At 38.5% G+C, this 16,230-nt stretch overlaps 1 protein-coding gene, 1 long non-coding RNA gene and 1 pseudogene across 6 annotated transcripts in view; 1 reads left to right on the top strand and 2 right to left on the bottom strand.

Annotated features, from left to right (window-relative positions):
- Positions 1 to 12,252, top strand: part of LOC127373878 (uncharacterized) — a 38,028-nt gene extending 25,776 nt beyond the window's left edge. For both annotated transcript variants that reach the window (XR_007886945.1, XR_007886946.1), the window contains exons 3-4: positions 11,837 to 11,906; positions 12,126 to 12,252. This is a non-coding gene — a long non-coding RNA (uncharacterized LOC127373878). The remainder of the gene's footprint in view (positions 1 to 11,836; positions 11,907 to 12,125) is intronic.
- LOC127373869 (alpha-N-acetylgalactosaminide alpha-2,6-sialyltransferase 2-like) lies at positions 521 to 8,397 on the bottom strand (annotated as a pseudogene).
- Positions 8,530 to 14,088, bottom strand: LOC127373874 (matrix-remodeling-associated protein 7-like). Of its 4 annotated transcripts, none has more exons than XM_051418727.1 (5): positions 13,801 to 14,088; positions 12,435 to 12,518; positions 12,302 to 12,335; positions 12,109 to 12,217; positions 8,530 to 9,081 (listed from the first exon to the last, which is right to left on the bottom strand). In XM_051418727.1, exons 1-5 carry the CDS (start codon positions 14,086 to 14,088, stop codon positions 8,967 to 8,969), a joined length of 630 nt encoding a protein of 209 aa, XP_051274687.1. In that variant the 3' UTR covers positions 8,530 to 8,966. The 4 variants fall into 4 exon arrangements, with proteins under 4 accessions (XP_051274687.1, XP_051274688.1, XP_051274685.1 ...); XM_051418726.1 differs by adding an exon at positions 11,779 to 11,883 and having other exon boundaries at positions 8,983 to 9,081; positions 12,302 to 12,518; XM_051418728.1 differs by lacking the exon at positions 12,435 to 12,518.
- Positions 14,089 to 16,230: the final 2,142 nt, after the last annotated feature.

The following is a 16,230-nucleotide window of genomic DNA, read 5'->3' on the forward strand; positions in this document are numbered from 1 at the left end:
AGTTTGAGTCTTACTTTTAATATTTGGAAATTATTTCTACCTTTAAAAGCAAATCCTTCACATTTCACTTTGAATATCTCTTTTAAAGGACGAGCGTGTAGGATTAAGTGGCTAGCCACAATATAACTATAACTGAAGACCACTCGTGTCCGTATTACAGGACGTGGGAATGAAAGCAGGGCTGTGCCGCGAGTATGAGGAACTACGGAGGGTGCAAAATCTCCAGCCAGAATTAGATTTAATCAAATTAAAAGTGTTATTTGACTCTAGAAAGATAATATAAATTTAGTATCTCCACTGTGTCAGAGATAGGAAACAGAAAAAAAGCAAAAACAGAATAGAAACTGGCAGTTCTCCTCTGTGAAGTTACAGCAGCTGAATATGTGTCTGTATACTGGATAAAGCAACAAAATATAACCCATAAGACACTGTATTTAATTAATAAATAAAGACTAATATGTGTTAATATGTACACAGTTTGGATGGAGGAGATTAAACCTGTATTGATGGACACTGGAAGAAGTATTCAAGATCCTTTATTTAAATACAAACATATATTCCATTATAAAGTTAAAAAATCTTACATAAGTCAAAGTACAGAACTGTGAACTTAAAGTGCTTATTATGCAGCGGGGGGATGGTCGGTTCCCGTCCTTTAAACAAACGTTCACACGCAAACGTTCACACGTTTCTGGTTTGTAACGCCTGCATACCTCATGCATTCACGTCCGACCACACGATGAAGTACGTAAGTTTTGTAATAACAGAGGAGGAGGAACCATTCGTAGCCCTAACCCCAAATCACAATAAAAAACACACACACATTACATCATGATTATATATTAATGTTTTGCATCATTCCCAGAAGATAAAACACACACCAAATGCAATAAATTATCCTACACTTCCATATATATATTTGTATTATCATATAATTTAACTTTGACCTAAAGAAATAAACAATAGCCCCGTGTCCATCAATGTGTTTAATGTTCTGATGTAGCAAACATTTAATTCACTGTTTCTACCTGGACTTTTCTCCCATGGTTAAATTAAAACATTCACAGTCACTTCACACAGATCCGATGTAACCTCCCTCACATTAATAGATAAAATGTGTACTTCCGGTAGGTTTTTCTGCTTCGTTTTTTCAGCCTAAACTAATGGCAGTCTAATGAAACAGTCCTTCCATAAATCCTACCTTCATAAAATTAGAATTAATAAAACATTTAAAACATTGTAAAAAAATATATAACATTTGACCAATCATAGTAGTTTCCAGTGGGTTTCACCAGTCAAAGCAGTTCCCACGCACAAAAAGTTGAGCCGTACATCACCAAACTACATCGCCTTCGAATTTTTAAAGATTTTTTTGAAAGAATAGTAACTTTTTTTTTTGTTGCAATTTTCACTTTCTTACCGCAAAAAAAAAAAAAACATGTAACAAGCATCGCAATCTGTCAGAAAAGCTGTGAAATCTGATATTTTAGGTCCGAACCGTCCGATATACGGCTCCGTGTTGTTTTTATATTAATAATTGTGTTTAGTTTAATTGAATTAACTGACCTAAGTTCTCGATGCCATTCTCAGTTCATCAGTGTTGCTTCGGCTTTTCTGTCTGTGCTTCTGCGTCCGTTCTTTGGTACAACTTAACTATTTTGCTTTTATGTAGTTTTGACCACAGGTTCTTCTCCAGCGTGTAGTCGTGGTTGGCGTAGAAAACGACGTGTGTTTTCGTCTTTTCAACATAGTAGTTAGAGTACTTATTGTAGTCCTCGGTCATGAATCCATACAAGTCCACCTGAAGACGAGAAAAACAGAGTTAGATGAGAAGATCAACACCAATCTCACGTCTGTCTGTCCAATTCGTAGCTACAGCCAGCAGACAGTTAGCTTATCATTAGCGTAAAGCCTCAGTAAAGCTCACTAATTAACACGTTATTATCACGTCAACATTTCGAGGGTTTTTTTTGGGTCTTTTTAAGAAATGACCGAAAAATTTTGTTTTTGAAACAGATTAAACAAACCAGATAAAACATTTATTAGTGAGCTTTACAGGAGCTGTTTCCAGTTTTTATGCTAAGCTAAGTTAATCACCTTCGAACCGAAGTGTGAACCTATCGTGACGTCACCCATTGGTTTGTGGAGCTCCGTTTTGAAGCCTCGTGTTTTGGACAGTAAAACGGAGCCAGCTCGAGCCAGCGGAGGTCACGTACTGCGAGTTGCTCTACGCTCATTGGCTGCGCAGTTTTGACTCGTCCACAGTCGGAAACAATCTTATTACAGCTAAACAGTAAACTAAAACATGTTTCTGAAACGATTTTAAGTCAGAAATAGTCAACACAGTCACAGAATCTATCAGTTTGATCTGAGTTTTGTGCGCTGAGCTGGATGAACTCACTGAGAGTGACCTGTCAATCAATACGTAGCCCCGCCCCAAAAGCATACGCAACTTTATCGTCTATTTTACTCTAAAGCGGATCATAACTTAAACTTAACTTAAATCAACATCATAATGTTTGGAAGAAGATGTGAAACTAGCGATTGAGACCATAAACTTGTTAGTAAACTGCTTATATATACTGTCAATGCTTCAAACTCCCTGCACATCTCCCTGAATGTTGAACTATATCCTTTATTGTATACTATACACTTCAATAACACAATAAACTCATTGAATACTTTAATGTCAATAACCTTGAGTCAAACTGCAGAGTCAGGGCAATAAAGAACATTCTTAATAACGTTGCCAGACCCTGTCACTCTTTCCATGTCCTGCCTTTTGTCTTAAACTCACACTCACCCTCCGCACCCTATTTATTCACTCTCCTCCTGAACAGGTTTAAACAGGGATGTTTAAATTTTTTAGTAACAAGTTTAAGTAACATTAACTTACGACGTCACAGGTGTGCAGAGCCAAGAAGACAGTGAACGCCCCGTTGGTTGGTCTGACTATCGCCCAGAATGTTGCATTCAGATTACGAGACTTTAAGAAGCTTGGGGCAAAGAACAAAGTCAAAAACACATATACAGACTCATTAAAGGTCGTAAATGACGTAAGAATTTGCTTTTAATCTGAGATACTTTGTCAACTCTTAAGTCTTATATTATCGCTTGTTTTTATTTTTGCTTTCTGCTTAATATTTAGCACTTTTGGTCTGAGAATACTATTATTGTAAAAAACAAACAGTCTGTGTGGGGTTATGAGAGGGTATTCACCTGTTCCGCACATATCTGAGGAAATCCTGGTGCAGAACATAAAGCGAGTCTCATTGTACTGCCCGCCGTAGTACGTCCGTGGCCTGTAGGACGGATTAAAAAGGCAGAGTTAGAAGTGACGTTTGCAGGATGGCATGATGAAAAGCAGGCTTAGTTTGTATATACAAGTTAATACAAGAGCTGGGGAATTGAATACAGACTTTACCTCAAATTAACTCAGTGACAGCACACGATCCACTTTTGTTATTATTAAGTATATTAGATGTGGGTGGAGGATGAGCGCAGTATCTCTGATTTGTTTATCTGACTGTGAATGATCAACTTTATTGAGTCTTAACGTGTGTCAGTGGACGCTTTTAGAGAGTCTGAAGACTTTAAAACTTTATTTTTAAAGTAAAAAGAATATGTATCAACTCGTTTTCTGTGCTTCCTTACAAAAAGGATTATTATGTTTGAAATGTGTTTTTAAATGTATAATTTAAGGACATAATATTTAACATTTCCACGTAAAAATGTCAATGAACACCTAAGTTCTGTACTTTTTATCCAGTTTTAATCACTTTTTTACAATGAACTGTTTAGATCTTGGTTGTTTTTAACTCTTTATCTTATCTGGAAGTTATCAGAGAAACAAGATGAGCTAACATTAGCAGCAGCTTGTCTTACAGCCCCTCTGAACACTGGTTTTCAAGGTGGAACTGCTTTATTCAGGGTTTTTTACTGGCTTTAATCACAGCATCTGTTTAATTTGGAGAGGAGGAAAATAATAATAATTCAGCTCCTGGTAAAAACAACAACTCCCATGATCCCAACGCCACTTCACTTCTTGTTATTGTTTCAATGTGCAGCAGTAATTACATATTGTGTGTTTAAATGCAAACAAAAATCTTATTCTAATTTAAAAGCCAAATTAAAAGTGTTGCTTGTTATGTTTATAACAAAGATGAGTTTTACTTTTTGGATTTTTTAAAAGGGAGTTTTGTGTCTTACAGAGTTTCCTGTGAATTACATGTAACCTCTATAAACTCACACCTGCTCTCCCATTTGCATCAGATATTAGACTGTGTGTGTGAGAGTTCATATTCACCGTTTGTTATGATACGGGCCAGCTGTGACCCTTTCTCCTTTGAGGAGACCCTCGAGCCAAAAGAAATCCCTCATCCCCTCAGGAATTAACACGTGTTTTATACCCTGCCAACAGGAAGAAGAAGACAGTGTGATATTGTTCTGGTTTAAACCCTCGTTCATCTAACGTCATTCAGATTCAGGGTACCTCATCATTGGGGATAGATGTGTATCCGTACTTCTTCAGCAGATACTGCGACATGGTGATGGAGTGGGCCGTGTGGACGTACACTGACGTTTTGTTTCCCACGTCTTCCTCGTAGCCTTTAATGATGGCGCCGTTCATCCTGCCGTGCAAACACATACAAATGTAAGATTAAGATAAGATATAATATAACAATGTGTTAAACCCTTGAGGGAAACAGACAAACCAGAATAGTACGAGTATAAATATACAGATTAAAATAAAGGTAAAGATGAAGCACACTAGATATGTCGACATGTGGTTGGACTTTCATCAGATAATTATAATTAATACATTTCTTTGATACCCACAAAGGCTCTGAATCAAGATTATGATCAAACATACGAGGTCTGCGTAGATTTTTTCGTTTCCAGCGTCAATAAAACGCCTTTTTAACTAAATTAAACTGAATTCAGACTAACTACGATTATCAGCAGCTGTCAACACGCAATAACAGATTATTGTCAAACACAGCAACTAAGTCAGAATGCAAACAGACATATACGTCTATTGACTGGGTGTTCACTATGTGTACAAAGGAGAGCCTGAGCATATATGCATAGCTGTATCCGACTGTTTGTATTTCATGGACAGCTCCGTATGAGCACTTAGCATACGTTATGTACAGGATGAATTATAATATATATATATTATAATTATTACAGCGTGCTATGACGGTCTAAACCAAGAGGAGCATTCAGATCAGCTTGTTCAGAGAGGTTGTCGCCACGCTAGCGTTAGCATTTTTATCTAATACAACCGCTAACATGACTGTTCAGGCTCATTAATTGTTTCTGGGGATTTTTAAATGAATTTATCGATATGTTAAACGCATTTTCACAAGTCTGATTGATTGATTGACATGTATGAACAAACAAAAGTGTGATCTGGATTTGGTGGTAAAGGTAAGCGAGTGAAGCTTGTACATTTATATATATAATAAGGGTTCGGCACAGATAATGTGTTCAGCTCTGACTCACAGCGAACAGGTTTCTCTGGAATGAGGCCACGAGAGAAGACAATAAAATATCTGATTCTTGACATCTTGTTTATTATTGCATGGTGCTAACACAGCGCCAGGCTCCTCTGGCACATTACTGGCAAATCAACAGAAAGGATTCACCGCCAAACAACCGTGTAATATGTTAACAAGCTCCTTTGCCAGTATGCAGTGCCAAATAGCTCAAGGTGAAGTAAGGTAAGGTTAGTTGTTTATGTGAGCTGTGGCAGCAACTTCATGAACTGTGGCAAAGCCCCTGTGGCACGTTTTCAACCGTCTGAAGATCTGTGCCCACGTGTTTCATGAATTTAGAATTTAGTTGATAATTTTTTGCCGATTTGGTGCTACGTATTTTAACTAACTTCTCCTAGGGCTTCACACAGTCAAAAACTTGAATTTCAGCACATTGATTTCCTATCTGCAACAAACTTCAATGTTTGATTGTCTCTAATTCAGCATAAAAGTAGTAAAAATGTTGGTTAAGAAAAGGCAGGCAGGAAAACGACTCTCAATATCTCAAAATCCACACAATTGGACATGCATCAGTGATGGAGATCAGCAGGACTCTCGTGGTTCAGCGCATTGACACAGTATTTGTTCTCCAGTCATGTGACAAAGATAAGCTAAAACTGGACGAGAGGCTTTGGGGTTGTTGGCGGGGCAGGATGTATAAGAGGAATAATGGGATCCTCATATCACTAAATACTAATGGAGACTAATGATTACGCGTCACAGTGTTTGGAAGCCTTATACGCCGCCGGGAGGGGCCGAACAAACAAAATCAACAAGTTTTCTTACCGGAAAACATAATCATGAGAATCGATTTCTTTCCCCTTTTTAGAGCCGTTGAGGATCCCCCCGGTGCCCACCACGGCACAGCGCACGCAGCCGCCACTGCCGGGCTTTGGAAGCAGCAGCGGCTCGTTCGGTTTCGGGATCAACTTCACTGCAGGTATCACCTCTGCAAAACAAAACAAAAACTAACAAAAACATGCAAAACACACACACGAGATGCACCATCAGTTCACAACAGGAGCTTTTACAACTGTAATCATTATTTTTATGTTAACAATGACAACCAGTATGAAGTTTAAACCATAATAATGCATTTATTACATGATTATACCGTAAAACTTCTAATAATAACCCGGGGCTAAATCACTAAACTCACCCTGCCTTTAATTGGGGACAGGCCTTTAATTCCTTTCTTTGCTCAGTACAGATGGAAATATTATCATATTGCCTTCCCTGAGTTTTGTTTATCAAATTTAACGACTAACTTGAATTTTAGGTCGTATTTGCGTTTCTTTGGTTTTATACATCCAGTCAGTTTTTAAAAATCCAGACCAGGCCTCTAAAGGAGACCTGCATCTATCTGGGACTCTGCTTCTATTAGAAGTTTTACGGTATATTTTGTGAGATCTTAACTTTCACCTAAAATTCTGCATCAGTAAACAGTTTAAAAGTTCCTAAAACCAAAACAATGAGCTAAAAGATGTTAAAATGTTCAGACCTAGAAAAGCAAAACATTTTGACAAATTTGAAGGAAAAAACAGAAGTCAGTCAGCGTTATGTTGCCAAAACAATGAGATCAGCAGTTTAACAATTTCAGGAAGAAATAAAATGGATAAAAATACCTATTATCTGATCAGTTACATACACAGAGTGATTGTGAAATACAGTCTTGGTACACTTTGTCTCTCTCACACACACACACACACACTAATGCGTACCGTCGTATTTGAATCCCATGAAACCAAACGGGTTGTTAAAATGTGAAAGTCGGTTCCACTCGCTCATGTTGAAATTGTCTTTGTGCAGATACAGACGTATGTTGGGGAGAAAAGCCTTCTTGAAGCTCGGATCCTCAGATTTGCGCAGAGACTGGGCACACGTCTGAGAATTAAATATGAATTAATTAAATATTAATGAAACAAAACATATAAAATGTGAATGTGTTTATCTGGCTACATTTAATTGAAACTCAGTTGATAGAAAAGCCAAACAGGTTGAGTGAGATTACTCATTGATAGGCGATAGGTTTGTGAAAGCATTTAAAGTGGAAACCAAACAGAAAATCCAAGCAGGTCACACCAAAGATACACAGCTGAAGATGTGGCTGTGCAGACACCAGCTGTGATTACCCACTCCCACAAAAGTTAACACATCCATATCTGTCTTATCTTGTCCTAACTTGCTTACTGTCTGTCTGGGTGGGGCATCCTGGTTATAAACCTCCTCAAAATCCCACTGAGGAAGCCTCTTGAAGGAATTTCTGGAGAGGATGGGCATGGGAGTCTCGACCACGGGGGCACTCGTGGTGGCTGTGATACGGTCGGGTTTTAGCTTTGTCACCGTGACTGTTTTTGTGGCATCAGCAGTTTTTGGTTTATGTGATGTGGTGAACACAGGAGGAGGTGAAGTTGAGTTTCTTATTATATCCCAGTACTCAAACAAACTGCCTTCACCTCTGTATCTGAATTTTCCTGAGACAGCAGTCCGGCTGAGTTGAAAGTTTGACAAAAGAGTAATAGATTCAATATATAATATGTATTATGTGTTATATATTAGGAAGATACAAGTTTAAGTGTCTTTAAAATACAGTTTTATACACATTTCTCTTAAAAAACATGAACAGAATTAGCAACAGAAATTGTTTTAACAGGTTAAATAAATCTTCCAACATACTACAAACACAACTTACCTGATGCTTTCTGATAAATATCCCCATGATATAATTAAAAGAACAACAGTAACTGAGACCACAAACAGCCAAGCAGTAATCCTGGAGGTTAGGAGCGCCATTCCTAAAAGATTTGCTGTCCGGTTAAGAAACAGTGACTCTGTGGTTTGTTTTTTTCTTCTGGAGACTCTGGCTCGATGGAAAAGTGTACCTTGTCACCAAGGTTGATTTGGGCAGGGCTAATGTGCAGGTAGAGATAGACACACAATGAAACAGGAACCATACACACACATACACCTTCACAATAGTACATTGTGGTGGTTTATTACACAATAGAGTTTTATTAAGCAGAAGGAACTTTACAGGATTTGTACCTGTTAGATTTAATGAACATAACATTGAAATACAAAAGAAACACATTTTCTTTATTATAATATAAAACTAATATATTTTTAACATTTTCAGTCATACGATAGCTAGAAAATCCTTTTTGGGCTGGAAAAAAAAAGAGTCCAGCTGCTTTTGGTTTAGTCTTCACGTTGATGGTTGGATGAATGGTAACAACAGCACAATAAAACAATATTAAAAAGAAGGAGAGCTGGTTGTTGAGTGGACTGTACAGCTGCGTTGAAATACTGTGAACACGTCGTTTATTGAGATGCACTGGAGTAGTCCTGCAGTAGCGCTCACAGGTTTTTAAAAGACTGCAATCAGAGGCCGGATCGCCCCCCCAAAAAACAACAACACCAAGAGTCTCAGATGGAGTAGAGTCTGAGCTGCTCCTCCATGTCTCCCTCGGACACCTCCCCAAACGTCTCCTTGTTGTCTTTCAGCAGCTGGAAGATGGCGCACAGCTGCTCACGTTGCACCCTGGTCGACACAGACATCAGAGAAATTAATTATTAATTAATAACATCCTGCACGCTGTTGATGATTCGTGCAAATTTTATTAAATAACAGAAAAATAGTAATCAGTTACAATTACAGTAAAGTAGCTTTTGTGTTCCTTTTAAATGTCTCAATCGATTCTCTTATCATTGCACACAATAAAAGTTTTTGTGTGAAATTAAAATTGTGATGCACAAAATGATGATTCTCACACTAACTGTGAATCTAATCACAAATATCTGCCAAAATAATCGCAATATTATGTTTTTATCATGTCGTGGAGCTTTACTTTAAAGGTAAATGAAAGAGCTCAATACCGTTCACCTGACGAAGGTACATAAACTCAATGAAGTGAGTACAAGAACAAGTCTGCAGCTGTAAAAACAAGAACTGGGCAGTCTGTCTTGGAAAATTGGTGCGTTAAAAACACTCCACTCCACACCCAGTGGGATTAAGATGAAGCTTTAGTAATAGGATGTAAGTGACAGGTCCTGTTTAGTGTTATATAACTTCTGTTTAATAATAGTTTTATACGCGGGGAAACAGGTCCTCTGTCAGTGCTTTATCAGGAATATTTCTGTCACTTAAAGTCACCAGTAAGAGCTGCTTCATAAAGAAGCTTTTTGAACTTACAGTTTGTATTACTTAAAATTCATTTAAACTATTTTTAAATTTTTTTTTTTAAATAACTTATTGTATTAGAGTGTGGAAGTGCCCTTTTCAAAATAAGAACAAAGCCATGTTGCTTTTCCTATTTATTATTATTTTTGTGCACACCGACTCAGTTCGATCTACTGGAAGTGTCTGCAGGTGGAAAGCAGCTACGTTTAAGCTACTTAAGGACTGTGCTTCGGTGCAGTTTTGAGGCACTTTGAACGGAGAAATATTGGACATTTGTTTCTCTACTACTTGTATTCGACAGTTAAATGTTACTTTGCAAAGTTAGACAGGCAAGGGAGGCAAAAGGGGATGACAATGACGAATGGAAAACATTCATACCAATGTATTAAAACACACCATTCAACACCCAGAATAATAGTTTAATACAAAAGGTAACAGGTCTTCTGTCAGTGTGTGTGTATATATATATATATATATATATATATATATATATATATATATATATATATATATTTCTACCATATATTAAGATATATGTCTTCTATAAAGGAATAAACCTTTAATCTCTCCCTCATCCTTTTTATTGTGTGACTGAATACTTTTGGAAACAAGTGCCGTGTCAGCACAGTGTCCCGGTGTGGCGTTACACCGACTCCTCCTTGTGGCAGAACGGAGGAGAAAACCTCAGAGGATTAACTAACACTCTTCTTTCAGAGGTGACGACAATCAACACCTGCTGCGACACCTGAGAATCACACATCTAATGTGGACTAATGGGGACAGTGGGTGGTGGTGGTGCTGGTGCTGGATGGGGTGTGTGTGGGATCAGGTAAACAAACACTGCACAGTTAGATCAGTCGCTTCATGGCCACTTGAAGACAAAGAGCTGATGAGCAGAGGTGGCAAAAAGTACCCAAAAAAAAAGTACTCTCTTGGTTTCCCTGAAGGACATTTCTACTTGAAACTTTAAATATGGTCGAGTCTCCCTCCTCCTCTCTGTTATAGGCTGTTAATCCTCTCAAATGCAGTCAAACTAAAGCCTGTTCTGAAAATGCAAAGAGGTAGACAGTACCTAGAAAAACACTAGGACAGTAAAGGAAGTATTTGTACTTCGTTACTTCCCACCTCTGCTGATGAGGCCAAAACTGAAATCACACAATGGCCAGAAAGTGACTCCCTTGAGATAAACAGGGGGGGTGAGAATAACTTATACTTTACCACATATATGCTCCTTTCTTTCAGGCTTACAGACAGTTAAAGTCTGCGTTGGAGTGTATCCTGTAATGATAAGAGCAGTGGTAGGCAGAGACGTTACAGCAGCAGCCACCGAGACGCTTCGAGTGGTTTCTTAAAAGGTCTCGTGTCATTCATCCTCCAGCTAATGCCTGGCAGGGACTCAATCTCTCCTTTACTCAGTCTGACCTGAAGAGGACGGGTGATACAGCAGCTAAACGTGGGAGGCTCCGAGGGGGAAACGCAGACGACACACAAACACACGTGAAGACGTAGAAGGGAGATTAGAGGGAAGAGGACAGAGGGCAGAGCAGCTACAAGGAAACCTCATTTAATTACAAGTATTTTTGTTCTGTTTTGGAGAACAGGGGGAGATGGCTGACTTTATAAAGCTGTAATTAGCTTATTTTATTATTACCAACCACCAGGGAGGTTATGTTAGGTCGTAGGTTGTAGTAGATCAGACGTCACAGATACACTAATTATTGTTCTCTATTACTAAAATCTTGAGATAGATCAATTATAATTGGACATAGAGAGTGGTTCTGATTGCAGATTGCATATTATTGAAGATTGAGACTGAGGTCGGTGTGAGTGTCGTTCTAGTTTAATCAGGCAACTTTTGGGTTGCCAGGTTGTGGAAAATCCTCCTCCAGCATTTCTTTTTACATCTTTAATTCCTCAGGAAGGACCCTTAAATGGACTGTTCAACTATTAGATGGGTTTCACCTAATAAAGAATTATATAATATTCTTATTATAGTGGAATATAATATAAATATAATATATAATATTCATAGGTATGTTTTCATTTGTGTATAATCACCTGAAAATAGGAACTATTGTGTTTTTGTTAAGTTATAATTTGCTGTTTTTATCTACAGACTCTGCGGGTTGTCTTCCGTGGCGGAGTCCGTCATGTTGAACCGTGCTTGGAAAGGGAAGGTAAAGCAAGTGAGTTGCAATCCGTAACTACACCACTAGAAGCCACTAAATCGTGCACACTGGTCCTTTAAGTGGACTGTTATAGTAAATGTATAGTTATACTATCATATGAGGTTTCTCCTCATGAATTATTCCAATTAATGGCTTATAAACTCTTTATAAAATGGTGCTTTATGAAGAACGTGGCGCCATATTTGTAGTTTTCACTGACCTCTGCTCCTCCTGCAGCTCCTCCGAGGACATCATCACTTGCAAGTGGTGGGATCGCGCCTTTCCGGGGATGTACTTCAAGCACTCGCTGTCATTTGATTCGACTTTATCTGATCAATCAGAGTAAACGCTGATTAGAAATCAACACCAAGTGTACCAAGTGAATGTATTTCAAATATCTAAAAAGTGCTCACCGTTGATCCCCGGGCTCTCTGTGGCTCCTTCAGTCTGGGGGTAAGAGAAAGCACACTTTATGAGCTCCTTTTCAGAGAGCCCGATGAATGACCTACGGCCCCTCCCTGACGAGGCCCCGGGCGGCGAGTCTACCTCTAAGCTCATGGACGTGGAGGAGGAGGAGTGCTCAACTGGGGTTGCCAGTTCTTCAGTGTGAGGATGAGGATGTGCCTCCTCCTGTCAGAGAATTAAGGGGTCAGGTGAGGGGCATCAAACCATCATTTTTACACCGGTTTTAACGTATATTTTAACGTCTGTGAGCGTCCTCGCAGGCAGATTAGAAACTCATATTCGGGGAAGCTCCAAACAGATCAATCTATCTGCTCGTGTTACCTGTATTCTCACCTCTCCTCGGATGCTGAGCTTGACGAAGGTGTGGAGGAGACCTGAACCGTGTGTGGAGGGGTTGAAATTGATAAAAAAAATTAAATAAACTAAATTTTGTAAGTTAAAAAAAAAACATTATTAGTGACACTTGTACTGTGAAAACAAAACATTAATCTGAAATGTTTCTGCAACTTACAAAATGGAGTTTGTTTTACTTCAATTTTAGATTTTTTTAGTTAAAATAACTGGAAGTGGCCCTTTCAAAATAAGAGCCAATCCATGTTGCTTTTCCTGTTTATTATTATTGTTGTGCTCACAGACTCAGAGTAAGTGGGTGAGATCATCTACTAGAAGGTGGAAAGCAGCTTCGTTTAAGCTACTTAAGTGCTGTGCTTCTTTGCTACTACATGTATTTTACAGTTAACTGTTGCTTGTTACTGCCAATTTACAGCTACAGCTAATGAGTATTTTATTTCCTTAATTATTTTAGTAAAAAAATATAATGAATAGTGATAAATGTCCATTTGAAGTCTTTAAATATCTTGTTTCCAGAGGGTAAAACCCCCAAAATGAACCAATTATTACAAAAAATAAACAATATGAGTTTATAAAATACCCTAAATTATTACAGATTAAACTAAATTATCTTAATCTGGACCAGCTGCAACATTAAAATGCTGCCTACACATTAACACACCAGTAATAATAAAGATATATGTGATAAAATACAACAATAAAAGTGAGTACTTTTACTTCTGTATTAAACTATACTTATATTTTACTTTGCGTACTTCTTCCACTCCTGATTCAGCAACATTTGAAGGTCAATAAATCACTAAATTTATCATATTTTAGCTTGCAACTAGTTTACAAACTCAGGTTTTCCATTAAATGTGACAATAAATGTGTATTTATTTAAATACTCGATTAAACTGCAACTAATTCAGCTCATAATCCACTAATTATCCCCTTTAAAGAGTCGATTCTCTCTCATTAAAACCCGCTACAGTGACGGATTTGAGCTCCTTCCTCCACCTGCACAGTGTATCTGTGTGGGGAGGAACAGATTACGCAATGAAACGCAAACATGCGGATCCTCTGCGCGTAAAATCTGTTTGTTTGCGGGACTTACTGAAAGCACAGATTTCACCACATCCCAGTGGTCGTGTGCGCTGCCGCTCATCTCACACCAGTCGTCCTCCGCCTTCTTGCTCTTCTTGTTGTTCTTGCTCTTCCCGTCCGGTACGTGGCCGTTCAGCCTCGGCGGATCTACTCCCGGTGCCGACGCGTCTCCTCCCCGGTGTCCGAAATACGCGTTGGCGAACTCCGCCGTGGGCGAGGAGCCGCTGAGCAGCGAGGTGGCGACCACGATGGCGAGGAGAGTGAAGATGGCAGCGGACAGGATGAAAGTTAGATCCATGGTTTGAATGATGGAGGAGGGGAGGAAGAGGAGGGTGGTGGTGGTGGGTCAAGGCTCTGGGTCCTCTCTGCGTCTTCGCCCTTCGCGTTCACTCAGTCCATCCTGCAGTCCGGATAATCCTCACCAAACATCAACGTTAACGAGGAGCACTTACTGAGGATATGGTACAATCTCCCCCCGGTGCCAGGACGTCACATCCTCCGGGTCCGCCCTCCCTCCCTCCAACCCGAGAGTACCCCGGCGGCGTTATATCCCCAGACTACCGGGGAGGAACAGGATCAGGTGTTGGGTTGGCACGGTGCGCTGCAACGTGCTGTCTCTCTCTCTCTCTCTTTCTCTCTCTTTCTCCCCTCCCGGTAATCCCATCAACGGCGAGTGCGGTGAAATGGTTTGTGACAGGACTCGTGTACCGGAGCCGCAGAGCTCATAGAAAGTCACACAGGGTTTATAGAGGAGGAAGGAGGAGGAAGGAGGAGGAAGGAGGTGTGTTCGCACCTTCCGGTCAGTGTGCTGCTGCAGGATGTGGAAGCTCTTTATTTATATTTATATATATATTCTTTTTATTTACTATTTTTATCTTTATTTATATTTAAATATATTTTCTTTTATTTACTATTTTTATCTTTATTTATATTTATATATAAATATCCTTTTTATTTACTTTTATCTTTATTTGTATTTTTTTTTTTTTACACTTCATTGTGATTCTTATGCACTCTGACCTCTGACCCAGAGACATATTTTAGGGATTATTTCATGTTATATTCAAAAGTTTGTGTAAAATTAAAGATTTGGATGATTTTTGAGCAAATTATTTCCTGTTTAGGGAACTTTTTTTTATACAATTATGTGTCTGTATGTATTTCTTTTAACAATCATACAGACTTAAAGACTTTGCTGTTGTTCTATTAGACAATTTACTTAAATTACTTTACATTTCTTTACTAAAATGAATGAAATCTTGAGATATTGCTGCTGTGTGTATGCTTTTTTTAAGTTTTCTTAATAAAAAGCCTCCATGAAGCTTTGGCGACCCGTAGTAGGGGTCCCCTAATATAAAATAATAATATAAATAATAAATAGAAAATAAACAGGAACGAACAGGAGACAGCGGACAAATATATATTGATATTTTACATATTTTCTGCTGCATGTTGCTGCAGACAGACTGGTACTGTTTCAGTATTACTTGGATCATTAGTTTCAAATACAGTTAAATTAATCTCCAGCGTTATTTATTCTGAAGCTGGACAATATAACTTTATTTTATTATTTATTTAGGTTGATAAAATAAGTTTTGTTGCTGCCCCCGCCCACTGCAGCACATTGATGAGCTCTGCTTCTCCAGACTACACTGACTACAGTTATAAAGCACAGACAATTACAACACTTTAACATGTGTGCAGTTATTATTCATTAGTCATTGATTATCTGCACCCAAGAACAGTTCTTTAATTATTAGGACAACAAACAACAGAACAACAATGAGGAAGTCCATCCTGAATATTGTATATGTGAGGAGTGTATGTCACAAAAGGAAATTGAATCTATTGTTTGAAACTAAAGTTTAACTCGTATTGTTTCAGATTCAGTTTCTCACTAAAACAATCCAACTTCTTTCAGAGCAGAGCTGCTTTAACTGCTGGATACAAGATAACAGAGTCCATTCTCAGTGTACACAAACACCTGCATATGAACACGTCCTAAACTAAGATTAAAGGTCACTCACACTGAAGATCAAACATTAAAAACCAACGTACAGGAGGAAGAAAGTCTCACATGATCATAGTTCTGTTTAAATGTTTGTTTAATTGGAGGTGAAATAGTGTTTGTGTCATTACAGCTCACCTTCGCCCTAAAGTAACTGATCATCCACAACAATAAAACTCACAGTGAACTAATAAAAGAATAAAGATTGTGCTGTATTGTCTAAATGATGCAGTCTATCCCTTTAAAAGATCTGGCTGTTACAGATCACTGAACATATCGGAGATACAGAACGTACAAACAGATAAGATCGTATCCATGAGCCACACCTTAACAAAAACATTACATAACCTCCCAGCAGCAACAATTACACCTCAGACACATCCGACTGCTGAGTATTCTCCTTAAGATCGCATATAACTGATGATCCAGGAT

Source organism: Dicentrarchus labrax, unplaced genomic scaffold (genome assembly GCF_905237075.1).
Source record: "Dicentrarchus labrax unplaced genomic scaffold, dlabrax2021, whole genome shotgun sequence".
NCBI lineage: Eukaryota > Metazoa > Chordata > Actinopteri > Moronidae > Dicentrarchus > Dicentrarchus labrax.

Excerpts from the sequence above, each read along its gene's own strand:
- LOC127373874 (XM_051418725.1), bottom strand. The coding sequence starts at position 14,088 with ATGGATCTAACTTTCATCCTGTCCGCTGCCATCTTCACTCTCCTCGCC. Across the intron at positions 12,519-13,800 it reads TGGTGAAATCTGTGCTTTCA|GAGGAGGCACATCCTCATCC; the intron begins GTAAGTCCCGCA and ends ATTCTCTGACAG. Across the intron at positions 9,082-12,108 it reads GAGCTGCAGGAGGAGCAGAG|GGTGCAACGTGAGCAGCTGT; the intron begins GTCAGTGAAAAC and ends TGTGTCGACCAG.